This window comes from Sander vitreus, unplaced genomic scaffold (assembly GCF_031162955.1).
Source record: "Sander vitreus isolate 19-12246 unplaced genomic scaffold, sanVit1 ctg396_0, whole genome shotgun sequence".
Lineage (NCBI taxonomy): Eukaryota > Metazoa > Chordata > Actinopteri > Perciformes > Percidae > Sander > Sander vitreus.
The window spans coordinates 17,501-44,781 of NW_027595521.1; the positions used below are offsets into that span (position 1 = coordinate 17,501).

The following is a 27,281-nucleotide window of genomic DNA, read 5'->3' on the forward strand; positions in this document are numbered from 1 at the left end:
GCTGCTTCTCAGCCCGATTACGTCTCGCCATGTCCTAAATTGTAGGGGCGAGGCCTCAAAACCCAGAAAATATTGGGGCGTGATATTTAAATTACGATCGATCGATCAATGTACGACCGTTCTTACGCTCTGATTGGTGTAATACGAACGTTTCATGAATCACACGTGAAGCCGGTCGTAAGATTTCTGCGCTGGTTTCTACGTTAGGTTGATAAATGAGGACCAGTCTCTCTAACCTGTCTCTCTCTCTAACCTGTCTGTCTCTCTCTCTCGCTCTAACCTGTCTGTTGCTCTCTCTCTCTAACCTGTCTGTCTCTCTCTCTCTAAACCTGTCTGTCGCTCTCTCTCAGACCTGTCTGTCTCTCTCTCTCACCTGTCTGTCTCTAACCTGTCTGTGTGTACCTTGTCTCCTCCTCCTCTTCTTCACCCTGATGGCCTTCACCACCAGCTCCTGCGTCTCCTCCCCCTGACTCAGGGGGGCGCTGTAGCGTCTCAGCTCGCAGGAAGTCGCGTTGCTATGGAGACTGTCCCAGGAAGTGACAGAGCTGCTGCGGCTGCGAGACGACTGCTCCATCACCTGACCACACCAAACACACAAACACACACACACACACACAGACACACACACACACACACAGAGACGAACACACAGACACGCACACACACACAGACACGCACACACAGACACACACACAAACACACACACAGACGCACATACACACAGACACAAACAGGAACACAAGAGTTAACTATAACCATGTCAGGATGAATGGATGAGTAGTTCAGTCTCTAAGATGTGGATCAGAGTTTCCTAAAGACCAAGATGACATCCTCTAATAGTTGACAACTAATCCATTAATCTTTGCAGGTCTACTTTGAACCAGTTTAAACTGGTTCAAACCAGTTTAATAAATTAACCACCTGAGGTCTTGGGGCATTTTCTCGTTTTTACGTTTACTTTTAAGAGTATTTGCATTAAAGTGATCCCCGTGTGTTTCATATCTAAATGTTCAGAACTAACTCAGCTTTCACCAAACTGAGACCAGAATCCGTCTCAGATGGGTGAAGACATGATTTCAGCAGACCAGTTACCTCCAGCTGCTCCTCAGCCTCCTCCACTCCCTCCTCCTCCGTCTCTTTCTCTTCGTCCTCGCTCCGTCTCTCCCACCGCCCTCCCCCCTCCTCCCGGCCCCCTCCCTCCAATATGATAGCCATGGTTCTGATTGGCTGAGCTGTTTCCACTGATCCGGTTGGTGGAAGGATGGTGGGCGTGGCCAGCGGCGAGGACAGACGGACGGAGAACTCCGACACTGAAGGACAGAGAAAGACAAACAGATAATAGACAAAACCCAAAAACTAAATCTGATAATCTGCGATATTTTGGAAATAAAAGCTCCATCACAGCCAGTTTCAGTAGTTATAGAGAGGTGAAGTTCCTCCTCTTCCTGTGTCCACCATGGGACTTTATTTCAGTAAAGATCTGTCCGGGAGTGAACGTGGAGACACTCATCATGTTCTGATCCTGTTTGAATTGAGCATTAAATTAAACCCCACCCCCAAACGTGCACGCGTTCAACGATGGAGACAGCTGGGGAGGATTGGGAGACCTTCCCGATCTGAACCGAGCGGTCGTTAGACTTCCGTGCTAGTCTTGGATTGTCTTTAACGAACCGTGTTCGAACAAAAGGATACTCATAAGTGTACCTGGACCCAGAAGGTCGAAGATCGTCAACTGATCACCATCTGGTTGGGGGGGGGGGGAGAACGACTCTGGACAGAACTGGTCGGGGGACTCTGGACTGACCTGGTGGGGGAGACTCTGGACAGACCTGGTGGGTGGGGGGGACTCTGGACCAACCTGGTGGGGGGGGAGACTCTGGACAGACCTGGTGGGGGGGAGACTCTGGACAGACCTGGTAAGCCCAAACGGGTCTGGAGGAGGCCCCTGTCCGACAGATCTTCAACTCACTCCTCCGGCGGAGCTTTTCGTGCATTCCTGTGGAGGCTGGGGGCATTGAACCTGAGTGGACAATGCTCAATGCTCAAAGGAGAAGAAGACATGGAGAAGGACTTTCGGTCAGCACCAAGGTGCTTCTGGGAAACCATAATAATAGGGAGTTAGAAGGAGGACTGTTAGGAACTCCTGAATCCAACTAACACGCCCTCCATGATAGAGGCAGGGCTGGAGGATGATGGAAGTCACTGAGATAGTCAAACAACTCCACAATGGCAAAGCCTGGGATGGAAGCTCTGGGATGAAAGCTCTGGGATGAAAGCTCTGGGATGAAAGCTCTGGGATGAAAGCTCTGGGATGAAAGCTCTGGGATGAAAGCTCTGGGTGTGGACGGGCTGTCTTGGATGACACGCCTCTTCAACATGGCGTGGAGGTCAGGGACGGATCCAAAGAGTGGCAGACCGGGGTGCTGGATCCCCTGTTCAAAAAGGGGTATCCAGTCCCTCCAGAAAGGGATTTTCTGGAAGGACTGGGTACCACACTTCAGTAGGTCTACGCCACGGTACCGGAAAGGAGGTTTTTAGCCGATAGTCAAACCTCAGATTACAGAGGAACGATGCGGATTCTGTCCTGGCTGTTGAACGGACCAGCTCTTGTGAAGCGGCTGGGATGAGGGTCAGCACCTCTAAATCTGAGGCCATGGGTCTCAGCAGGCAACTGAAGGAGTGCAGCAGGGCGGGAGGCAAAGCTCTCGATCTATTGGTCAGTCAGACACAGGAAGGGGCGGGACCTCTCCCCTCTATGTGAATAGCGTATTCAGTACTCACAGTTGGGGGCCAGTCCCTCGGGGCTGTTGGAGAGACGGATGATGTCTCTGTCTCCTTTCAGGATGAATATCTCGTTGTCACAACACGACACTGACACGATGTCTCCGCTGCTTTCCAACGCTCCGATCAGCACCTGAACACATCACACACATTGAACACAACACGGATTCACACACCTTAAACATCACTTTTATCATATATAGAGGTTAGTGTCAGGGTTAACCCTAAAATGCTTTTTAATCTTTTGTATGTGCTTTATATCTAAAGCAAAGTACACTAAGTATTTGTAGTACCTGGTTGAGAGAGTCCAGGACGTAGACGCTGTACTCGTTCCAGCTGAGGATCCAGCCGTCTCGGTGGAAACAGCTGAGCAGACCCAGCTGTCTGTCTGCAGGACGGTATGCTCCGATTGGACCGGGACGGGGGAACAACTCAAACTCAGGAATCTGACTCACAAACATACATGTAGAGAAAATGTCACACTGGAGAAGAACTGATGAACGGAAACAGCTAAATGTCTTCAGGAGCAGACAGTTGAGCTTTTTGTTTAGTGCAAAAACCACATTAGCAACCAAGTTAGCATTAACATCAGCAGTAACATCAGCAACAACGTTAGCATTAACGTTAGCAGTAACATCAGCTTTAACATTAGCAACAATGTTAGCAGTAACATCAGCTTTAACATTAGCAACAACGTTAGCATTAACATCAGCAGTAACGTGACAGTGTTTCCTTTAGGATTTTAGCAGTGGGGGCAGGTCCGAATGCGACGCACGTGCCCGCTCGCAGTGTGAAACACGTGTCCGCGAAATTCTCCGACATGCACTCTAACAATGCAGCCCTATTTCTGATACCGTGGGGGGCAGAAATGTTGCCGTGGGGGGCCGCCACGGTCAAATCAACATAGAGGAAACACTGAGTAACAGCTGTAACATCAGCATTAACGTTAGCATTAATGTTAGCAGTAACATCAGCAGTAACATTGTGTTAGTGTACCTGTGTGTCTATGTACCTGTGTGTTAGTGTACCTGTGTGTTAATGTACCTGTGTGTACCTGTGTGTTAGTGTACCTGTGTACCTGTGTGTTAATGTACCTGTGTGTACCTGTTTGTTATTGTACCTATGTGTAACTGTGTGTCTGTGTACCTATGTGTACCTGTGTGTCTGTGTACCTGGGTGTTAGTGTACCTGTGTGTATCTGTGTGTCTGTGTGTCTGTGTACTTGTGTGTCTGTGTACCTGTTTGTTAATGTACCTATGTGTAACTGTGTGTCTGTGTACCTATGTGTACCTGTGTGTTAGTGTACCTGTGTGTACCTGTGTGTCTGTGTGTTAGTGTATCTGTGTGTCTGTGTGTCTGTGTACCTGTGTGTTAGTGTACCTGTGTGTCTGTGTACCTGTGTGTCTGTGTACTTGTGTGTCTGTGTACCTGTGTGTCTGTGTACCTGTGCGTTGAAGAGTGGTTTGAGCAGCCGGGTGTCCTCCACCTGTCCTCTGATGTCAGACCTCCAGAGTCTGAGTCCAGGTCGAGCAGCAAACACCTGGAGGTCGCTCTGTTTACAAAGAGCCGGCAGGAAGCAGGCGCCAAAACGCCCGCTGCTGAACGCAACACACACAACATAACTACTGTCAACAACACGCTGCTGAACGCAACACAACATAACTACTGTCAACAACACGCTGCTGAACGCAACACAACACAACTACTGTCAACAACACACAACACGGCTGACGCAACACAACTACTGTCAACATACACAACATGCTGAAAGCAACACACACAACATAACTACTGTCAACAACACGCTGCTGAACGCAACACAACATAACTACTGTCAACAACACACAACATAACTACTGTCAACAACACGCTGCTGAACGCAACACAACACAACAGAACTACTGTCAACAACACACAACATAACTACTGTCAACAACACACAACATAACTACTGTCAACAACACACAACACGCTGCTGAACGCAACACAACATAACTACTGTCAACAACACGCTGCTGAACGCAACACAACACAACTACTGTCAACAACACACAACATAACTACTGTCAACAACACGCTGCTGAACGCAACACAACATAACTACTGTCAACAACACACAACATAACTACTGTCAACAACACACAACATAACTACTGTCAACAACACGCTGCTGAACGCAACACAACACAACATAACTACTGTCAACAACACGCTGCTGAACGCAACACAACACAACATAACTACTGTCAACAACACACAACACGCTGCTGAACGCAACACAACATAACTACTGTCAACAACACACAACACGCTGCTGAACGCACACACAACATAACTACTGTCAACAACACGCTGCTGGGCTAACAGCTACTGTCAGCAACGCTGCTGAGCACAACACAACATAACTACTGTCAACAACACACAACACGCTGCTGAACACAACACAACACAACTACTGTCAACAACACGCTGCTGAACGCAACACAACACAACATAACTACTGTCAACAACACACAACACGCTGCTGAACGCAACACGACATAACTACTGTCAACAACACGCTGCTGAACGCAACACAACACAAAATAACTACTTTCAACAACGCACAACACGCTGCTGAACGCAACACAACACAACATAACTGTCAACAACACACAACACGCTGCTGAACGCAACACAACACAACATAACTACTGTCAACAACACACAACATAACTACTGTCAACAACACGCAACACGCTGCTGAACGCAACACACACAACATAACTACTGTCAACAACACACAACACGCTGCTGAACGCAACACACACAACATAACTACTGTCAACAACACACAACACGCTGCTGAACACAACACAACTACTGTCAACAACACGCTGCTGAACGCAACACAACACAACATAACTACTGTCAACAACACACAACACGCTGCTGAACCCAACACAACATAACTACTGTCAACAACACGCTGCTGAACGCAACACAACATAACTACTGTCAACAACACGCTGCTGAACCCAACACAACATAACTACTGTCAACAACACGCTGCTTAACGCAACACAACTACTGTCAACAACACGCTGCTGAACGCAACACAACACAAAATAACTACTTTCAACAACGCACAACACGCTGCTGAACACAACACAACACAACATAACAACTACTGTCAACAACACACAACACGCTGCTGAACGCAACACAACACAACATAACTACTGTCAACAACACACAACATAACTACTGTCAACAACACACAACACGCTGCTGAACGCAACACACACAACATAACTACTGTCAACAACACACAACACGCTGCTGAACGCAACACAACACAACATAACTACTGTCAACAACACACAACACGCTGCTGAACACAACACAACTACTGTCAACAACACACAACACGCTGCTGAACGCAACACAACACAACATAACTACTGTCAACAACACACAACACGCTGCTGAACGCAACACACACAACATAAATACTGTCAACAACACGCTGCTGAACGCAACACACACAACATAACTACTGTCAACAACACACAACACGCTGCTGAACGCAACACACACAACATAACTACTGTCAACAACACACAACACGCTGCTGAACGCAACACAACACAACATAACTACTGTCAACAACACACAACACGCTGAACGCAACACAACACAACATAACTACTGTCAACAACACACAACACGCTGCTGAACGCAACACAACACAACATAACTACTGTCAACAACACGCTGCTGATCGCAACACAACATAACTACTGTCAACAACACGCTGCTGAACGCAACACAACATAACTACTGTCAACAACACACAACACGCTGCTGAACGCAACACAACATAACTACTGTCAACAACACACAACACGCTGCTGAACGCAACACAACACAACATAACTACTGTCAACAACACACAACACGCTGCTGAACGCAACACAACACAACATAACTACTGTCAACAACACACAACACGCTGCTGTAAATGTTCCACTGTCTGGAGCTCCGCGCCAACAGAGAGGATTGTTATTGGTTTAAAGAAATGTAAACCACCCAGAGAGTTTTTACTCCTGTCCCAGAATGCATCTGTAGTGTAGCCAGACCTTCCTCCACAGAGCTGTAGAGGAAGGTCTGGATATGTAATCCATCTGAAACAGGATGTGTTTTGCTGTGTGTCCTATATTACACTCTCTATTCACCTTTACAGTTACAGTCCAACATCACTAACCTCATAAATAATTTTTTTTGGTAGAAGTGATATTTCTACATGGTAAATAATTTCCTAGTAAGTGTTGTAGAGTCCTAGAAAACCAACAGAGCCACCAGTCATGACATGATGCTGCTCATTCGGGTAACTGAGTCTGTAATTGAGAGGGGCATGTTCAAAATAATAGCAGTGTTGTGTTCAGTTAGTGAGGTGATTGATTCTGAAGAAACAGGTGTCAGTTATGGCCCATATTTAAGGAAGGAAGCAAATGTTGTGCATGCTGGTTATAGAGCATTTCACACTGAAATACTCAGCAAAATGGGTCGTTCCAGACATTGCTCTGATGAACAGCGGACGTTGATTAAAAAGTTGATTGGAGAGGGGAAAACATATAAAGAAGTGCAGAAAATGATAGGCTGCTCAGCCCAAATGATTTCAGATGCCTTGAAATGGCATCCAAAGCCTGAACGACGTGGGAAAAAACGGTCAACTACCATTCGAATGGATCGAAGAATAGCCAAAATGGCAAAGGCTCAACCAATGATCAGCTCCAGGAAAACCAAAGAAGACTTAAAGTTACCTGAGAGTACTGTTAGGATCAGAAGAAGGCTATGTGAAGCTAAGCTATCAGCTAGAAGCCCCCGCAAAGTCCCACTGCTGAAAAAAAGACATGTACTGAATAGGTTGAAATTTGCCAAAGGACACATTGACTGGCCAAAGGAGAAATGGAGCAACATTCTGGGCAGTGGTGGCCTAGAGATTAGAGAAGAGAGCTTGTCGATTCAATCCCCAGATAAAATCTGGGTGGGAAAGTGAAAGAAAGCGCTTGTCATTAATACCACTGAGGTGCCCTTGAGCAAGGCCTTTAACCTTAACCCCAACCGCTCCAGTGGAGCTGCTCAGTGGCCAGCAGATCAGACCTGTGGTTGTGCTGGGCAGCTTCCAGGTGTGAATGTGTGCAACTGTGTGAATGTGATCAGGGCGTTCCTGCAAAAGAGAGGCTGCCTCTCAGTGAACCTCCCCTGAATAAATAAAGGTTAAATTAAAAATTAAAAAAAATAAAATTCTGTGGACTGATGAGAGCAAAATTGTTCTTTTTGGGTCTAGGGGCCGCAGACAGTTTATGCAACGACCCCCATGCACTGACTTCAAGCCACAGTACACTGTGAAGACAGTAAAGCATGGTGGTGCAAACATCATGTTATGGGATGTTTCTCATACTGTGGTGTTGGGCCTATTTATCACATACCAGGGATCATGGATCAGTTTCAATACATCAGAATACTTGTTGAAGCTGAAGAGGAAATGCCTTTGAAATGGGTCTTTCTACAAGACAACGACCCAAGACAATGACCCAGTAAGCGAGCAAAGTCTTGGTTCCAGATGACAAGATTGATGTTAAGGAGTGACCAGCCCAATCCCCAGACCTCAATCCCATAGAAAACTTGCGGGGTGACATAAAAAATGCTGTTTCTGAGGCTAACCCAGTACTGCAGAGGGATTGTGGGATGTAGTTCAATGGTCCTGGGCTGGAATACCTGTTCACAGGTGACTCCATGCAACACAGATGTGAAGCAGTTCTCAGAAATAATAGTTATGCAACTACATATTAGTGCAGTGATTCAAAGTGAAGCCAACCCTCGAGACATGTTTCAGTTCATACAGTAAATGTTTGAGTTTGTAAAGAAAAATGCAAATACTGCGAACAGCCTAATATTCCTTTTTCTTCACTTTCTGTAAAGGTAGAACACAAACGTGATCAGTTTGGTCATGTTTTGATTTGGAGTTGAATGTGCAGTGTTCCCAATGCATTGATATTATGGAATTAAAAGCTATTCTAAGGATTTTGAGCATTATTCACTTTTTTTAAACACACTGCTATTATTCTGAACACAACTGTATATTATGGGATGTATTTACCTTTTGCGTGGCTTGGTGCCGAGCTGCAGCACTTCCTGTTTCTGCGTGCAGTAAAGCAGAGATCTGTGCAGCGTGGAGATCAGCAACACCTGGTGACGGTACTCCATCTGGACCACAGCAGAGGATTCCTCCAGCAGCAGCACAGGCTTACACACTCCCTACACACACACACACACACACACACACACACACACACACACACACACACACACACACACAGAGACAAAAAGTCAAAAGTTTGGACAGCCCTGTTCTACCTGGTTCAGGTCCAGACTAGTATCAGTTATGTGCGGATGAAGGAGTGTTGTGGACTTGTGGTTCTACCTGGTCCAGGTCCAGACTAGTATCAGTTATGTGCGGATGAAGGACTGTTGTGGACTTGTGGTTCTACCTGGTCCCGGTCCAGACTAGTATCAGTTATCTGTAGATGAAGGACTGTTGTGAACTTGTGGTTCTACCTGGTCCAGGTCCAGACTAGTATCAGTTATCTGTAGATGAAGGAGAGTTGTGGACTTGTGGTTCTACCTGGTCCAGGTCCAGACTAGTATCAGTTAATGATACTGGCCCCCAACTGAAAATGTTAGGGGTGCAACCAGAAAATTTAGGGGCACACACCATAAATCAACATGCTAACCAAATATTCACATTTCTACTAATTTCCACTGTATTACTAATAAATACTACTTATTCACCACGCCTCCATCTTGAAAACCAAAACGGGGCTAGGGGGTACACTCTAAACCGGAAATTCAGTGACAGAGCGCAGTGGGCGTCTGTCATCATGGTGGTACCTGTGTGGACTACAAACCTTTCATCTCTTCCAGAATTAACAGTGGACTATGTTAAAAACATGGGCAAATAACGACTGCAAGATTCCCCGGGCTGTTTTGCTGAAAGGTTACAGTAACTGGATCGAGGGATATGTGCACGACGTGGAAGGTAATACACGGACGATGATGGCTTTTTTTTTCTGAAATCAACATTAGCCAACGTTGAGATGAAGGACTGTTGTGGACTTGTGGTTCTACCTGGTCCAGGTCCAGACTAGTATCAGTTATCTGCGGATGAAGGAGTGTTGTGGACTTGTGGTTCTACCTGGTCCAGGTCCAGACTAGTATCAGTTATGTGCGCATGAAGGAGTGTTGTGGACTTGTGGTTCTACCTGGTCCAGGTCCAGACTAGTATCAGTTATCTGTAGATGGACTGTTGTGGACTTGTGGTTCTACCTGGTCCAGGTCCAGACTAGTATCAGTTATGTGCGGATGAAGGAGTGTTGTGGACTTGTGGTTCTACCTGGTCCAGGTCCAGACTAGTATCAGTTATGTGCGGATGAAGGAGTGTTGTGGACTTGTGGTTCTACCTGGTCCAGGTCCAGACTAGTATCAGTTATGTGCGGATGAAGGAGTGTTGTGGACTTGTGGTTCTACCTGGTCCAGGTCCAGAGAGGAGAACACCACTCGTCCTTTATCGTCTCCGGAGAAAAGCTTGGTCCCATTGGAGCTCCACGCCAACGACGTCACCAAGCCTTTATGGAGGCCCACCACGTCCAAACGCCTCAACTACACAGACAGAGAGACAGGTAGAGAGAGACAGACAGGTTAGATAGAGTTAACCCAACTACACAGAGAGAGAGACAGGTAGAGAGAGACAGACCGGTTAGTTAGGGTTAACCCAACTACACAGAGAGAGAGAGAGAGAGAGAGAGAGACAGACAGGTTAGTTAGAGTTAACCCAACTACACAGAGAGAGAGACAGGTAGAGAGAGACAGACAGGTTAGTTAGGGTTAACCCAACTACACAGAGAGAGAGAGAGACAGGTAGAGAGAGAGACAGACAGGTTAGTTAGAGTTAACCCAACTACACAGAGAGAGAGACAGGTAGAGAGAGACAGACAGGTTAGTTAGGGTTAACCCAACTACACAGAGAGAGAGACAGGTAGAGAGAGACAGACAGGTTAGTTAGAGTTAACCCAACTACACAGAGAGACAGACAGGTAGAGAGAGACAGACAGGTTAGTTAGGGTTAACCCAACTACACAGAGAGACAGGTAGAGAGAGACAGACAGGTTAGTTAGGGTTAACCCAACTACACAGAGAGACAGGTAGAGAGACAGACAGGTGTGTTAGGGTTCTCACCTGTTTGTTTCGACCAGGAAGTGGAGAAACTAGCTGGAAGACTGCAACTCGACCTGACGCTGTTCCCACGGCAACCAGATCATCAAAACAGCTGAGCAGCTTCACAGCTGTGATTGCATCACTCTTCCCCTGTTACACACACACACACACACACACACACACACACACACACACACACACACACACACACACACGAAGTGAGCCTCTCTCTCTCTCTCTGGTACATACCAACCCTAAGGGCAGTGTTGGGGAGTAATGGTATACATGTACTGGCGTTACATATTCAGAATACAAATTATGAGTAACTGTACACCGTTACAGTTACAATTTCAATAGTTGGTATTTAGAATACAGTTACATTGTTGAAATCAATGGATTACATGACGATACTTCTCTGTTTCACAAGTTTATTCACTCTCTGAATAAATTAAGACAACTCCACGCATTTCTCAGAAGCCTCAATGTGAAAACTAAAAAATGAGCTATTTGCGTGATCACTGATAGAGGTCGAGATGGAGCAACAGAGCCAGGGCAGGAATGGTTTCTATCTGGGAAATACAAACAGCATTTCACATTAAAGAAAGAACAGGGAGAAGGAAATACAACTGTGCAGTGTAACCTCTGCTGGCCAGCAACCAGCCTCCTTTCAGCGTCTAATGACTCCACCTCCAACCTGAAGAAGCATCTTAAAGTAAGTTATTTTAATTAGCCAAGGGTAGACGTCTGCTGTAGTGTTACTTGTCACCTTGCAACTTTACATTCTCCTACGTGCTGATTTAGAGCCAGAGCCGTTGAAAGACTGACCAGCCCCGTTTGCTGTTTGACATGCTAGCTAACGTTAGCTAAAATTAGTTTGTGGTAGCTTAGACTGCGGTTAGATTTTTGTAGTATGCAGTTTGGGACTACAAATACAAAAATCTATCCGCTTGTTCAGGTCCACATTCAGCCAGTTGGAACAGAAGAACACACCAGAATAGGCCTGTTTAGTAAGCTGGATGTGATGGCCGCATTCCTACACTTATAAAATGCATTTCAATGTGGAAGTAATCCAAGTATTCAGATTACGTTACTCAGATTGAGTAACGTAACGGAATACGTTACAAATTACATTGTTGGGCATGTATTCTGTATTCTGTAACGGAAAACGTTTTGAAAGTATCCTTTCCAACACTGCCTAAGGGTCAGACTATAAGATGGCGCCGAGGCGGCAGCCTGTTGCGTGCAGCTGTGTGTAGTTTGTGTGTGTTTTAGTATTATATCTAAGCTACAACCATAGCGTGTTTTTAGATGTTTGTAACACCGACCATCAAGACTTTATCTTAACTAATCATCAATATGTGCCTGATATCTGCAAGACAGACGGAGCAAACTGCCTGGACAGCCAACTGCCAGGAACTGTTGGATCTGGTACTTGGCTCAATATTCGGGATTCGACATGACATACCGAAGGAACTTTAACAGAGGAGGCATCGGGGAAGGCGTGCCGGGGTGAAGAGAAACAAGAGGAAGGGGGCGATAACATGGAGAGAGTCTTTTAAACCAGCTCTACCATCTATAACCATGGGAAACGTTCGCTGCTTAACGAACAAACTAGAGGAGCTAGAAAGCCTTGTCAGGACCCAGAACGAGTACCGGGAGAGCAGCACCATATGCCTGACAGAGACGTGGCTGACAAACAACACGCCGACTCTCTGATCAGTTTCACCGGCTTCACAATACGAGCTGACAAGGACCCTGCAGCGAGCCGTAAGCAGAAAGGAGGGGGGCTTATACTGCTCATCAACAAGTGGTGTAACCCTAAGCACGCTACTACTAAAGAACAGGTATGCAACAAGGACATTGAACTTTTAGCGGTTAGTTTTAGAGCTGTTACACACCAATCAGATGGCCGACCATCGGCAGTAAAGTCAGTCGGACTGATCAGTCGGGTCCCCGAGGTCCAAATAAATGCCTCAAAACACACTGAGGCGACGCCAACTTGAGCGTACGTTCTGCGCATGCACGAAACGTAATACATCTCCATAGCAGCTGGGGTCGCTAATCCATCACAACATCAACATGCTGGGATCCTGAAGCTGATGAAGCCCTGAAGTGCTGTTTTGAGACTACAGATTGGGATGTGTTCTGTGAGGAGTACGGGGACGATATTAACGGCCTAACAGAATGCATAACCCATTACATCAATTTATGCTATGATGACATCATATACCATCTGTTGCAATTTGTTGCATCCCTAACAACAAACCATGGATTACCAGTAGCTTGAAGGCCTTGCTAAACGAGAAGAGAAAGAGACAGGAATAAAATCAAAGAACTTCAAAAAGGTACTGAAAGGGAAGATTAAGGAGGGAAAAGAAGTGTATGGGTTAAAAGTAGAACAGCAGCTGCAGCAAGATGGAGTGAGGCAGGTATGGGCTGGGATGATCACAGGCATGAAGCAGAAGGGCAGTACACTGCCTGATGGCGATCAGAATCTGGCTGATGATCTGAACAGATTCTTCAACAGATTTGACTGCCCCACATCACTCCAGCATCCTCCACCTGGTCTGCTGACCTTTGCTGCTTCCGCTCCATCTCTTCCCTCTCTCTCCAACACACCTATGATATCATCTGCTCCTAGTCCCCTTTTCCCACCTCCTACCCTACCAGCAGCCCCGCCTATAATTCTTCATCCAGCTCAGGTCAAGAGGATGCTGGGCGGACTGAGGCCAAAGAAAGCAGTGGAGCCTGATGACATCAGTCCAAGGCTACTGAAGACCTGCTCTCCAGAGCTATGTGGTATTTTAACACACCTGTTCAACCTGAGCCTGCATTTACAGAAGGTCCCAAGGCTGTGGAAAACATCTTGCCTGGTCCCTGTCCCAAAGAAAAATCATCCCACCAACCACAATGACTACAGACCAGTAGCGCTCACCTCACATGTCATGAAGACGTTTGAGAGACTTGTCCTTTCCTACATCAGGACTAGTGTGTCAACTCAAATGGACCCTCTACAGTTTGCATATCAGCCCAACATCAGTGTTGATGATGCCTTCATTTATAAGCTGCAGAGGGCATATACACACCTGGACACCCCTGATGCATCTGTGCGGATTACATTTTCTGACTTCTCAAGCGCCTTTAATACCATTCAGCCTTGACTGTTAGGGGAGAAGATGGGAAATATGAAGCTGGATCCATCACTGGTCCTGTGGTGTTTGGATTATCTATCCCTCAGACCACATTATGTACGCCTGCAGAACAGTGTCTCAAGCACTATTCTAAGCAGCACGGGGGCACCACAAGGAACTGTGCTGGCTCCGTTCCTGTTTACCATCTACACAGCAGATTTCCAAAACAACACCGACAGATGCTTCTTGCAGAAATTCTCAGATGACACTACAGTTGTTGGCCTTATCAGAGCAGGCGATGAGGAGGAGTACAGAGGAACACTCAACAACTTTGTGCAATGGAGTGCAGACAATCACCTCCATCTCAATACCACAAAAACCAAGGAGATGGTTGTGGACTTCAGGAGGAGGAGGAAGATCCAACCAATACCAATCACCATCAGGGGCACTGAGGTGGAGTTGGTGGCCAACCACAGGTACCTCTGTGTGCAGCTTAACAGCAAGCTGGGCTGGAAGAGCCATATGGAGGCAGTGTACCGTAAGGGGCAAAGCCGACTCTAGTTTTTAAGGAGGCTATGGTCATTTAATATCTGCCAACCTTTGCTCTGCAGTGTCTATCACACAGTGGTGGCCAGTGCTCTGTTTTTTGCTCTGGCCAGTTGGGGAGACGGCATCCGCACAGCAGACAGAAACAGAGTGGACAAGCTCATCAAGAAGGTCGGCTCGGTGGTCGGGGCTGAACTAGAGATGGTCCAGCAGGTGGCAGGGGCCAGAACATTAAATAAACTAGGATCAATACTGACCATCACTGCAGACCCACTCCACCTCCTGAAGGTGATAAACAGCAGCACCTTCAGTCAAAGACTGATGGCACCAATGTGCAAGTCGGAGCGGTATAGGAAGTCTTTCATACCAGCTGCTATACGACTCTATAATGCACAAAAATAACTTTCCTTAATTTATTGGTATGGATATATTTGAGTAAATGTGTAGTGTTATGTCTGTCTTGAAGCTGCTGTGACAATGTAATTTCCTGCAAAGGGTTATTAAAAGGATCTACCTATCTATCTATCTATCACCCATAGATATATAGTCAGTATATAGATATATATCAGTATATATATATATATATATATATATATATATATATATATATATATGATAGTGAATGTTAACTACTTTAAACACTGAAGCTCAAACAGTTCGTTACAGTTTTAATATTTTCCCAAATTTAAACAACAGTTGAATATTTCAATATAAAGAGACCATTTTGCTGAGGACAGAAGAAGCAGCTTTCTGACCTCCAGGCTGTACTTGTTCAGGTGAGCGCGGCGGCGGCAGTACAGGTAGAGCATGCCGGTGCTGCTGCCCACGGCCAGGAAGTCTCCGCTGCTGTCCAGGGCTGTCAGGTACACCAACACGGACCGGAACCCCCGCTGCACCTAGAGGGAGAGCCTTCATCATCATCATCATCATCATCATCACAGAGCGGAACCCCCGCTGCACCTGCAGGGAGACCTTCATCATTATCACAGAGGGACACACTGCGCGCGCGCGCGCGCGCACACACACACACACATAGCCACACATAGCCACACATAGCCACACATAGCCACACATAGCCACACATAGCCACACATAGCCACACATAGCCTTCATCTTCATCTTCATCATCATCATCATCGTTAAGGAAGGTCTCTCTAATAAGGGCCTTGCTCAAGGGCACCTCAGTGGTGGTAATGAGGGAGGGGCGCTTTCACTTTCCAGATTTATCCTGTTGGTGTGGGGATTGAACCGACGTACTGGAACAGTTCAGTACCTTTGCTGGGATAGCTTGGTTTGGCCTTGTTTGGCCCGGTTCAGTACCTTGGCTAGGATAGCCTGGTTTGGCCCAGTTCAGTACCTTGGCTAGGATAGCATGGTTTGGCCCGGTTCAGTACCTTGGCTGGGATGGCGTTCAGCAGGTAGTAGAGCGGGCAAAACTCTCTCAGGACAGAAGGCGGCGCCGCCATGTTTCTGGACTCAGTCGGTCCTGGAAGTTAATTCAAAACCTCCATTTAAAAACATGTAAGATTAACCTGAGAAGAAGTGCGTTAAGAGAATCACAGGGTAGAGAATTATATACATATAAATATAAACAAACGTAAACAATGAACCAGACAGACGCCAAATTAAAGAGTCATTCTTTGCCTCATTGTTAGAGGTCTTAATTCCTGTTTTGCGAAACGTGTTTTAGTTCAAATTAATTGATAGTTCAATTGACATAATGCTTTATTAAGTTTGGTGTGACGAACGCCATGAAGGTTCTGCTTCCTCATCAGCTGGAGATGTCTGTGCCAAACCCCGTTACAAAGAACAGCAGTTTACGGCTCCCTTGCTCTGTATCTGACAACTTACAACACTGTTAAAAAAGACATTTAAAGTCGTTGTGACTTATTTAAGGTTACAACTTTAAACAATAACAACAACAATATAAAAGTTAAGCTTTTATGATTTATCTGCAGTTTATCCTCCATGGAGGGCGGCGACAAACAGCGTGAACAAACGTAAACAGCAGAGATTTAACATCATTTAAACGCCGTTTGGTGGAGTAGATATTTACCGAAGTAAACACAACAACTTATCGAAATGTAAGGCATATTACACCGAGCTTTCAGTTAATTTATTTCGGCCCAACATGAGAACAATGTTAAATGTGTCATTTGTGTAACGGAGTTTGGTGTGGCGCTGTCTCTACGGGAAAAGACAGCATCGTCGGGTTAATGTTAGCTCAGCAGGCTGTTCTGAAGTCTGACAGCTGACAGCAAACATCCCGAAAACAACATAATGTCAAACAAACATGCTGCTGTTCAGTGAGTTAAAGCTAGCTTCTTAAAACACAGTCCAGGCCAGCTAGCATCACATGAACCCAGCTAACGGGTTCTGATAGCAGGCAGGCTAACGTTAGCATCAGGACGAAACGCGCGAGCCACTTACTCAGGTGTTGTTCCAGATGTTTTAATTCTAATCACAGCAGGATATTATATATTTATATAAATATATAAGCAGCTGAGAGGTGACATCGCCCTGTATGTCTGACAGCTCTGATACACAGACAGGAGCTGCTGTCAACAAACTGCGCCCCCTGCGGACCGGAACCGCAATAACACCTTTTAATTTACCTTTAATGTTTCTGTGTTCAATTATTTATACAGCTGACCCACTAAACCTTCTGCAGTTCATATTATATGTTAGTTAATTACGGTATGTCTACCTTATCTCCATTATTTCATAAATACATTTATAAATGACGGAAGAAAGCGGAAACTCCGTAACTGCTGGTTGGAAGACCCGGAAACTGGATCCATAAACATGCTTTATATTTTTGGGTTTCAATGATAAACTGACTGATGAACACGATGTTAAACGTTGCACATTAAATAATAATAATAACATTAATGTTACATTAGTGGAACACTAACGTATTTTACAGTCACACAAAAAAACTCATTTCTGTTTGATATTTTATTTTGAAATATATATATATTTTTAATCTAAATGTGAATTTTATTTTATATAAATTGGCAGCCCGGGTACTTCCATTTAATATAATGTATAATTGCAACAATAAAAACTGTATTTATAAAATAATAAACATTAACATTAAACTGTTCGGAGAGTCCGGTCTGGTCCGGAATCCAGTTCGGGAAGTGCACGCTCCCGCTGCTGATGACGGCTAAGCTAGCTAGCTAACCGGAGACATAACCGTCATCTGCTCCTCTTGTCACCGTTAATGTCGTCCTTCACCCCGGCGGAGCGTTTTATTCACTAGCACACACACATTTTATAACACAGTTTATATCGGTGATACATCTACGATCAGGTTGGTTTGATCCGCGGACTGGCCCCCAGTCTGAGCTAAGCTAACTGTTAGCCTCACAGCCAAAATGGCGGACAACGAGGATGACGGCGGTTCGACCAGAACAATAACAGCCGCGGAGCCGCCCGGAGATCAGAGCCCGAGACCCGGGGAAAGTTCACAGCTAACGGCCGCCGTGCGGAGCACTCATGCCAGGGAGAGTTTAACTCCAGCGGCCGCAGAGCAGAGCAGTCAGCCCGGGGAGAGTCCCCCGCCCGGGTCCGTGTTGCAGAGCCCCCAGCCCGGGGAGAGTTCCCCGGCAGCGGCCGTAGAACAGAGCCCCATACCCGGGGAGAGTTCCCCGGCAGCGGCCGTAGGGCAGAGCCCCCTGCCCGGGGAGAGTTCCCCAGCAGCGGCCGTAGAGCAGAGCCCCCTGCCCGGGGAGAATTCCCCGGCAGCGGCCGTAGAGCAGAGCCCCCTGCCCGGGGAGAGTTCCCCGGCAGCGGCCGTGTTGCAGAGTTCCCCGACCGGGTCCCTGTCGTTGAGCTGCCCGGGGGAACAGACCCTCCTGCTGGGCCCAGAGTTCTCCAGCCTGGGCCCGGACCTGGGGAACACCACTATCCTGTACGTGCAGCCGGACGGCAGCCTGGTGGAGGGCTCCGGGTTGACGGCCGATGAGCAGCAGGCTCTGCTGGAGCAGCTCACCCGCCAGCAGATCGTCCAGGTATCCGACACCGAGGCCGCGCAGCTGCTGCAGCAGAGCCAGCTAATCAGAACCATCCCGGTCCAGAACACGGCCCTGGACCCGAGCCAACTGCAGCAGGTCATCAACCAGGTCACCAAGTCCCAGCAGCAGACCCAGGTCCACGTGCAGGTCCCCAAACAGACCCCGGTCCCCCAGCAGCAGACCCAGGTCCACGTGCAGGTCCCCAAACAGACCCCGGTCCCCCAGCAGCAGACCCTGAAGCAGCAGGTTTGTTTTTTTTGTTCAGAATCAGAAAGGAGTTTCTTGCCCTATGTGGGATTTGCCGTGGTGATTGGTGCATGCATACAAACAAATTAAACATTAATAAGAATACTCAGTAAATACAGAAACAAATATATACAAAATAGCTGTTTAGTATAAGAAAAGGAGGCTGAAGGGGTTGAGTGCAGAGAATATATAGTATGTGCAGTGGGCTGATGTATAGTCCAGGATGGTAGTGCAAAGTGTTGTGTGTGTGTGTCTGTGCGACTTAATGCAGGGTCGTATGGAATCTGTCTTATAGCTTTTTAAAAACATATTTTATCACTTAATAAAAAATAAAAAAAAAACTCTAATGAATTCCATGCAAACATTGCTCCCAGCAGACCCTGAAGCAGCCGGTCCAGGTCCCCCAGCAGACCCTGAAGCAGCCGGTCCATGTCTTAAAGACCCCCACCCAGAACAACGCTTCCCAGCAGCTGAAGAGCGTCGCCCAGCAGGTTGCTCTGCAGACAGGAGGCTTGGTCCAGGTGGTTCAGAAGAAGGTGAGTCAGATGTGGAGCCTGGTTTAAGATCAGTTTGGTGATACTGGACTGTAGTTGATTCAGCGTGTCTAACCTGAAACAGCCCTGAAATCCCTAACGCTGAACTCACCAGACTTCATGTAAGTAATCAGTACTTTTATCATCGTAAAACACACTTCATTCAAAGTGGACAGAAACTAAATTAAACTACCAAAAGCCGTCTTGGTTCATCTTTCCACTGTTCCAACAATCACCACTCTGGTTTGGTTGAAATAAACCCTTAATTCACTTATTTACATGTGGAAATATGCTGGCTCTATACACGCTAAAAGTAGTGATTATTTACATGGAGTCTGGTGGAAATATGCTGGCTCTATACACGCTAAAAGTACTGATTATTTACATGGAGTCTGGTGGAAATATGCTGGCTCTATACACGCTAAAAGTCCTGATTATTTACATGGAGTCTGGTGGTAATATGCTGGCTCTATACACGCTAAAAGTCCTGATTATTTACATGGAGTCTGGTGGAAATATGCTGGCTCTATACACGCTAAAAGTCCTGATTATTTACATGGAGTCTGGTGGGTTTGGTGATGGGGATTTCGGGGCTGTTTCATGTTAAACTAAAATGATCTTACTCTTTAACTAAAAGGTCTATCTCTGTAGGGATCCATCCCATAATGTTGTCAGACACTTAGAATAATAATCTGAGTCTGTCAGCAGCAACAACAGACCTTTTAGTGACTCTAACTGCTGCTGAACATTAGTCCTGTAGGGTAACATTACAGCTTGGTTCTGGTTTACTGGTTTTAACTGGTTACAACTGGTTTCTGGTTTTCTGTCCTTTCAGTCGGAGCCTGTCAGGATCCAGATCCAGGTTCCCCCCAAACAGGAAGTGAAGTCTCTCTCCGCTGCCCCACAGAAGAGTGTAGCTGTCAGTCATCCGCAGGTAAAGCTTTCGGCCAATGGCAGTGCTCAGATCATCCACATCCAGCCGGTGGTTGGTCAGCAGGGTCAGCAGTTTTTTCTGCAGCAGAGCGCAGGCGACGCCCCCATCCAGCTGCTGCTGCAGAGCTCCGCCCCCGTTGTCGGATCTCTGCTCCCATTGGTCCACAAGCTCACCGGCCAGACGACATCAGCAGGCCCCGCCTCCAGCCTGGCTCAGAAACCCGCGGCGTCCCCCGCCAGAGTCCAGACCCCGCCCACTGCCGCTGCTAAGGCTGTTAGCGTCCCGCTAACCAAACCCCCCGCTAACGGCACGGCGCCAGCCCCCAGTATGAGTCCCATTAAACCTCCTGCAGTCGTCACGGCGACCCCGACGCAGACCGCCAAACCTGCTGTGGCCCGGCAAGCCCCCGTAGCCCCTCCTCTCGTGGTCCCGCCCAGCGTGGCTCCGCCCACAAAGGAGAAGAAGTTGAAGAAGCGAGAAAAGAAGGCGCTGAAGGTGCAGACCCGGTCTGGGCGCGTGTCCCGCCCCCCGAAGTACAAAGCCAAAGACTACAAGTTCATCAAGACGGAGGACCTGGCTGACAGCCACCAGTCGGACTCTGACGACTACTCCGACATGAGCGTGGAGGACGAGGAGGGCGCGAGGAAGGATGGCTCCGCCTCCGGCTCCTCCCCCTCTCTGACGTACAGCCACAAGTCGCGCTCGCACCGCTGCCAGACCTGCGACAAGGCCTACATCGGCGCCGGAGGCCTGAACCGCCATTACAAACTGAACCCGACTCACGGAGAGCCCGATCCGCCCGGCAACACGCCACGCCCCCTCCGAGACAGCCAGTCACAGGAGACCACCACAGAAAGAGAGCCCGGTCTGCCCGGCAACACACCACGCCCTCTTCGAGACAGCCAATCACAGGAGACCACCACAGGAGGCGTCAGAGAGGAGGACAAACCTGCTGCCATGGCAACAAACAGAGTGAGAAACCAATGTGAAGGCGATTTGTTGTCAGACTAAACAAAAGAAACTAAATCTTAAAATCATTCACTGCTGATGCATCTTACCCAGGTCTAACCTGTCTGTCTCTACCCTGTCTGTCTCCAGGTGGACGGGGGTCCAGCGGCTGCTGCAGGACTGCGGGGCCTCCATCACCGGGGCCCCGGCCGGCCCCGAGGTCGAGGCAGAGGAAGGGGGCGTGGCCGGGGCCGGGGCCGGGTACTGGCTCCGCCTCCTAAGGTAAGTTAACACCGCCATTACAACAACAGAAGAATAATTTACTTCATCTATAATCACTTTAGAGATTTTGAGAGGAAGAGAGAAAGAAAGGAAGAGAGCCCAGCCCAGCAGGGCCTTAAAAAGTTCTAAATTTGCTGAAATATTGTGTGTAGGTCTTAAATTCATTTTAAACCGGTCTTAATCTTCCTACGTCCATGTAACGCTCATTGAAAGCTCTCGCAGCGCTAAGAATGTTTTTTATTCCGTGGCGTTGTTTCGCAGTAGTGCTGAGATCGATATGGTGATGGTCAGCCACTTATCGATCGGATACCTCCACACTGCCTAGACCCGCACAGCAGCTCCCCAACTCCCGTAAACGACCTCCGTGTTGCTTTTGGATCAGAGCCGACCCAGCAGAGGTGCTCTGGGTTGGGTACCGACACCCGGTGCCGATAGGTATCTACCGGGCCGAATAGCAACGTGGATTTCAGTGCCACAAAAATACCTGTGCTGCTCTCTGGGTCTCTAAAACGGACATCAGAGGCAACCGAAGCACTGCTGCATGTAATGCTAGTTAACATTACACTTCGCAGCAGCTAACGTTAGCATAACGTTAGCCAGTAGCTGCTTAAATACAGTTAAATGCTGAACTAAACAGTGTAATGTTTAAGTGTGGCAGTATTTTACTGTAAATGATTCCAACAGTCTGCAGTTAAAGACTCAACACAATTTAATGGTACGTTCAGTTACAGTTGGTAAGTTAGTGGTGCATTCAATGCTATTGTAAAATACCCTTTTGTCATCTAGTCGTTCTTCTTTTTGACGTATAACTGCAATTGACTAGTAAAATAAGTTTTGTTATAAGTCATTGTTATTACATTATGGCCTTTAATGGCCTTTATTTTAATTTATTTTTTAAAGTATTGATTCAGACACCAACACCATTTTATAAGTTTAATTGTTTTGGAACCGGTAAACTATACCCAACCCTACTCTGGGTCCTACCCTACTCTGGGTCCTCCATAGGGGGACTAGACACCAGTCCTACCCTACTCTGGGTCCTCCATAGGGGGACTAGACACCGGTCCTCCACAGGGGGACTAGACACCAGTCCTACCCTACTCTGGGTCCTCCACAGGGGGACTAGACACCAGTCCTACCCTACTCTGGGTCCTCCACAGGGGGACTAGACACCAGTCCTACCCTACTCTGGGTCCTCCACAGGGGGACTAGACACCAGTCCTACCCTGTGTTGTGATATAGGTCTTACATTTCATTCATGGTGGTCTTTAAAAGGTCTTAAAACGTCTTAAATTTGACTTGATGAACCCTGAGATAACCCTGCAGTTGCCGTTTTCTCCCTTCTTCTGATTGGTCAATTCCCTCAGGTGACGGTGGGACTCGTCAGTAGGCGGGGCCGCCGCGGTCGTCCTCGGAAGATTGCCGTTACCACGGTAACCTTGGAGCAGCAGGCGGAGAGGAGACGAGACCGACTGCAGGAGGTAAGAGGAAGGAATGGGAGACTTTCATAGTAAAGGTTATATCTAAAGACATGATGTTGCTATGAAGGAAGTTGATACTTTCAAAGTAAAGGTTGTTGTTTGCAGCTGGTGGAGCAGTGTGAAGACGAGGAGCTGATGGACGTTGTTCTTCCTCGTTTGACCAAAGTGTTGAGTCTCTGGGAGCTGCTGCTGGCTAAGGTACACACACAGAGACACACACAGAGACACACACACACACACACACACACAGAGACACACACAGAGACACACACACACACACACACACACACACACACACACACACACACACACACACACACACACACACACACAGTAAGTATATTTACTGTAAGTGTGTTACTGAGAACAGAGTATTTTAGAGTATTTTGTGTCTGTGTGGCTGTTTCAGGTGGAGGGTGGCGGTCCGGCTCGGACTCGGTTTCCAGACATTTACCGTGAGTTTGAGTCCCTGCAGGCGCAGGTGAGACAGGCGGCTCAGGATTACATCATCAGCCCGCAGGGCGGGGCCATGCCGCTGGAGGTCAGGAACATCGAGGTGAGACGCTCGACAAGTTTTAAGATGCTGTCTCGAACGCAACTCCCTTACTTACTGTACGAGAGAGAGAGTGTGTGTGTGTGTGTGTGTCTGTCTGTCTGTGTGTGTGTTTGTGTTCCAGGGTTAGTGTGTATAAAGCTGTGTGTGTGTGTTGCAGGTGGCCCGGTGTCTGGGGATCCTGGATGAGGTGAACAAGATGAAGGTGGTTCCTGGAGCGTCTCCCAGCTCCAGTCTGACAAATAAGAACGTCCGATACATGGAGGTAAACTGGATCAGTACTGTTGGGTTCTCAGAGAAGGATCCAGGTCTGGTTTAGATCCAGGTCTGGTTCTAGTATGTTAAACCAGCTGTGTGAGACGTAGACTAGTTTGAACATAAGTTCTTCGGTTAGGTTGGATGTTAAGGGTTGCACTAGCTGAAATAGTTCCAACTGAAAATTTCAGAGAGATTTAACTCACTGCTGTCTGCAGAGATCTACTTCCTGTCGCACATGCGAACCTCCCAGACCTGGAGCTGTAGTACTCTGACAGAAACTACGAAGCCAACCCATCTCCTGGTTACCTGGCTAACGCTAACTCTGTTTACCAGAATTCCAAGATGCTGCCGCCTTCAAAGAGATTCAAGATGGAGAACAGTGTTTCCATTCACCAGAATGGGATCCAGACGGTCAAAACAGGTACAACTTCTAAACCTGTAGTACACCCTACTGCACTAGTAATACACCCTACTGCACCTGTACGAGACGCTAGCTAACACTACACTACACAGCAGCTAACGGTAGCATACGGTAGCTAGCTTAATCACGGTTTAAATGCACCAAGAGGAACCAGTTGTTGTAAAGTTTAAATGTGAGCATATGGCCTCAGCAATAAACAAGCCGTTCTTTAATGTTGCGTAAAGTATCGGTTAAGGCACGGGGATCAGAAGAAACCCTAACAATCCCCAACTTTACCTCTGTTGCGTCCAGACAAGTTGATCTACATTTAAACTGAACTCACGTCATGTTTCTGTGTTTCTACTTTTCTTTCCCAGGCCGAACCACACTGACCCCTGCTGTGACCCCCGCTGTGACCTCTGTGACCCCTGCTGTGACCCCCGCTGTGACCTCTGTGACCCCCGCTGTGACCTCTGTGACCCCTGCTGTGACCCCCGCTGTGACCCCCGCTGTGACTCCCGCTGTGACTCCCGCTGTGACCCCTGTGAAGCCCTGCTCGGTCTCCGTTACTCCTCTGCTGATTGCAGCCGGATCCAAACAGCCGAGCACCGCTGCTGCCTCCAGGTGAGCTGGCCCCGCCCCTACCATATGAGACCACCCCTAACATATGAGACCACGCCCCTACCAATGTTCTTTTAATTCTTTTAATCAAATCATAATTTCAATAGTTTTTTAATTAGTTGAGCTTCTCCACAATCTTTTCCTGGTTCCCCGGTCTGATAAAGTGTTTCTCTGCTCCCTCAGCGTCTCTGGCTCCACTCCCCCCCAGGCCCCCCCCCCTGACACGCCCATGGAGGTGGATCCTGTGGCTGCGAGCCAGGACCGGGTCCTTAGCTCCGGCGACATCTCGGCCCAGATGAAGGAGCTGGAGAAAGCTCTGGGTTCAAGTCCCGAGGCTCCAGAAAAATCCGGAAAACCCGCAGACTCGCAGACTCTCGAGCCTGACCCGGTCCCAGAGCCCGGCTTCACTCAGACCCCTGAACCCTGCCCCCTTCCCTCCCAGACTCTGGCCCCCCCTCAGCAGCAGAAGGACTCGTCTGTGTCGCTGCAGGAGGGCCAGGAGATCTACATCCAGACGGAGGGGCTGACGGTGCAGATGGCCGAGCCCGGTCTGGACCGGATTGTGATCGTCAACGGGCCGGACGGGACCACCATGCACATCCAGACCCCCGAGGGCGTCCCACTGGAGGCGGTGCAGGCGCTGCTGGGCATCGAGGCGTCAGACGCAGCCACAAATCCTCAGTGAACCTGAACACACCATGCTGACAGCCTGCAGCTTCAGGGTGGTGTTATAAACCCCAGACAGAACCTGAACACACCACGCTGACAGTCTGCAGCTTCAGGGTGGTGTTATAAACCCCAGACAGAACCTGAACACACCACGCTGACAGTCTGCAGCTTCAGGGTGATGTTATAAACCCCAGACAGAACCTGAACACACCACGCTGACAGTCTGCAGCTTCAGGGTGGTGTTATAAACCCCAGACAGAACCTGAACACACCACGCTGACAGTCTGCAGCTTCAGGGTGGTGTTATAAACCCAAACAGAGCCTAAACACACCACGCTGACAGTCTGCATCTTCAGGATGGTGTTATAAACCCCAGACAAAACCTGAACACACCACACTGACAATCTGCAGTGTTTATTCTAACTGTGTTTCTGTGAGAATGTTTGAAACAAACTGTTGCTGACCCTAACCTGAACATCACATCTGCATCTTTAAGAAGTTTCTCTGGGGGATTCTGTTAGAATATGTTTCTAATGGACACCTGGGAAACGGGACAAACTATTCCTACCCCCGACCAGAACCTGAACACACCACGCTGTCTGCAGCTTCAGGGTGGTGTTATAAACCCCAGACAGAACCTGAACACACCACGCTGACTGTCCATTCTGACTCTGTGGGAGTTTGAGGACAAACGGCACGAGGTGTTCCTTTAATCTCTGGCCTGCATCACTCCGTTGACTCGATGTCTCGGTCTTTCTTCTTCAGACTGAACTTTGTTTTAAAAACAAACACGTGAAGCTTTTCTCCCATGTCGTTGAATCTGTGTTCAGAAACCCGAGCTGCTGTCTGAAGTCCACTTCTGCTTTTCATTTTCTCTCGCGGCTCGTTTCTGATATTTAAGAAATAAACAGGAAACATGAACTGCTGATGAACGGCTTCAACATTATTCTAACGAGGATCCGTTTGAGTTTTCGCACTCACAGTCTTATTTATCGTTCTCTGATTGGTCCGTTCAGTTTCTCTTCCTGCCGTTTTTTAAGGAATCTGGACTGATTGTAAATTTGTAAACTTGTTTTTTTTGTTCAGTGTTTCCATATCTGAACTTGTTCATTTCAAAGTAAAAGCTGATTGGTTGGCTGTTTATATGTAGATAAATACGAAAAACAAAGTTTAAAAGAAGTTGCACTATTTTATTACTTTTTATAAAACTTCACAGCGAAACATTTTCGGAACGTTTGGAGAACGTAACGTTTGGAGAACGTAACGTTTGGAGAACGGACTGAAAACTTTGGAGGAAATGAAAGTTTGCTGATTTGTTGATGGTTTAAAACATTTCCTCTTCCTCCAATAAACTGATGTGATGAACTCGACTCCTGTTTGATTTCACTAAACGATGTCATCACATGATGATGTCATCACATGATGATATCATGTTATCAGATAACTCAGAAACATTACGGCTGCACCAAAGTGATGCTGGGGTTGACAGACTGAAATCTGACTACAAACTACACTAGAGTTACAGGAAAGTTTTTCCGGAAAACAAACATTTTGTACGGGACAGTAAAAGTTGACTTTGGGCAGGTAGAAATGTTTTTCTTACCGTTGAACCCTGGAGAT

The 27,281-nt window shown here is 47.4% G+C and overlaps 2 protein-coding genes across 5 annotated transcripts in view; one reads left to right on the top strand and one right to left on the bottom strand.

The window, feature by feature from the left end:
- The window catches only part of tecpr2 (tectonin beta-propeller repeat containing 2), a 29,713-nt gene extending 12,383 nt beyond the window's left edge, over window positions 1–17,330 (bottom strand). Inside the window, exons 1-11 of one of the 3 annotated variants that reach the window (XM_078245170.1) lie at window positions 17,148–17,322; window positions 16,112–16,203; window positions 15,473–15,613; window positions 11,062–11,190; window positions 10,354–10,485; window positions 8,927–9,084; window positions 4,226–4,376; window positions 3,075–3,227; window positions 2,782–2,914; window positions 1,093–1,310; window positions 403–577 (exon numbers count right to left, since the gene is read on the bottom strand). In XM_078245170.1, the coding sequence (XP_078101296.1) occupies window positions 403–577; window positions 1,093–1,310; window positions 2,782–2,914; window positions 3,075–3,227; window positions 4,226–4,376; window positions 8,927–9,084; window positions 10,354–10,485; window positions 11,062–11,190; window positions 15,473–15,613; window positions 16,112–16,183 (1,462 nt within the window). In that variant the 5' untranslated portion in view covers window positions 16,184–16,203; window positions 17,148–17,322. Of the gene's footprint in view, window positions 1–402; window positions 578–1,092; window positions 1,311–2,781; window positions 2,915–3,074; window positions 3,228–4,225; window positions 4,380–8,926; window positions 9,085–10,353; window positions 10,486–11,061; window positions 11,191–15,472; window positions 15,614–16,111; window positions 16,204–17,147 lie in introns of all 3 variants that reach the window. The other 2 variants (XM_078245169.1, XM_078245171.1) reach the window with 2 other exon arrangements.
- A 506-nt stretch (window positions 17,331–17,836) lies between these two features.
- On the top strand, window positions 17,837–27,026 carry znf839 (zinc finger protein 839). 2 transcript variants are annotated; one of them, XM_078245165.1, is made up of 11 exons: window positions 17,837–18,982; window positions 19,357–19,518; window positions 20,351–21,421; window positions 21,548–21,679; window positions 23,047–23,160; window positions 23,266–23,358; window positions 23,570–23,716; window positions 23,874–23,978; window positions 24,305–24,392; window positions 24,749–24,995; window positions 25,176–27,026. In XM_078245165.1, the coding sequence occupies exons 1-11, from the start codon at window positions 18,098–18,100 to the stop codon at window positions 25,675–25,677; spliced, it is 3,546 nt and encodes a 1,181-aa protein (XP_078101291.1). In that variant the 5' UTR covers window positions 17,837–18,097; the 3' UTR covers window positions 25,678–27,026. The 2 variants fall into 2 exon arrangements, with proteins under 2 accessions (XP_078101291.1, XP_078101292.1); XM_078245166.1 differs by having other exon boundaries at window positions 19,360–19,518.
- The last annotated feature ends 255 nt before the right edge of the window (window positions 27,027–27,281 follow it).

What these genes read in the sequence shown, in the direction of transcription:
- znf839 (XM_078245165.1), top strand. Translation starts at nt 18,098, where the DNA reads ATGGCGGACAACGAGGATGACGGCGGTTCGACCAGAACAATAACAGCC. An exon ending in TCCAGGTGGTTCAGAAGAAG is followed by an intron (nt 19,519 to 20,350) that starts GTGAGTCAGATG and finishes CTGTCCTTTCAG; the next exon opens with TCGGAGCCTGTCAGGATCCA. An exon ending in AGAACGTCCGATACATGGAG is followed by an intron (nt 23,979 to 24,304) that starts GTAAACTGGATC and finishes TCTGTTTACCAG; the next exon opens with AATTCCAAGATGCTGCCGCC.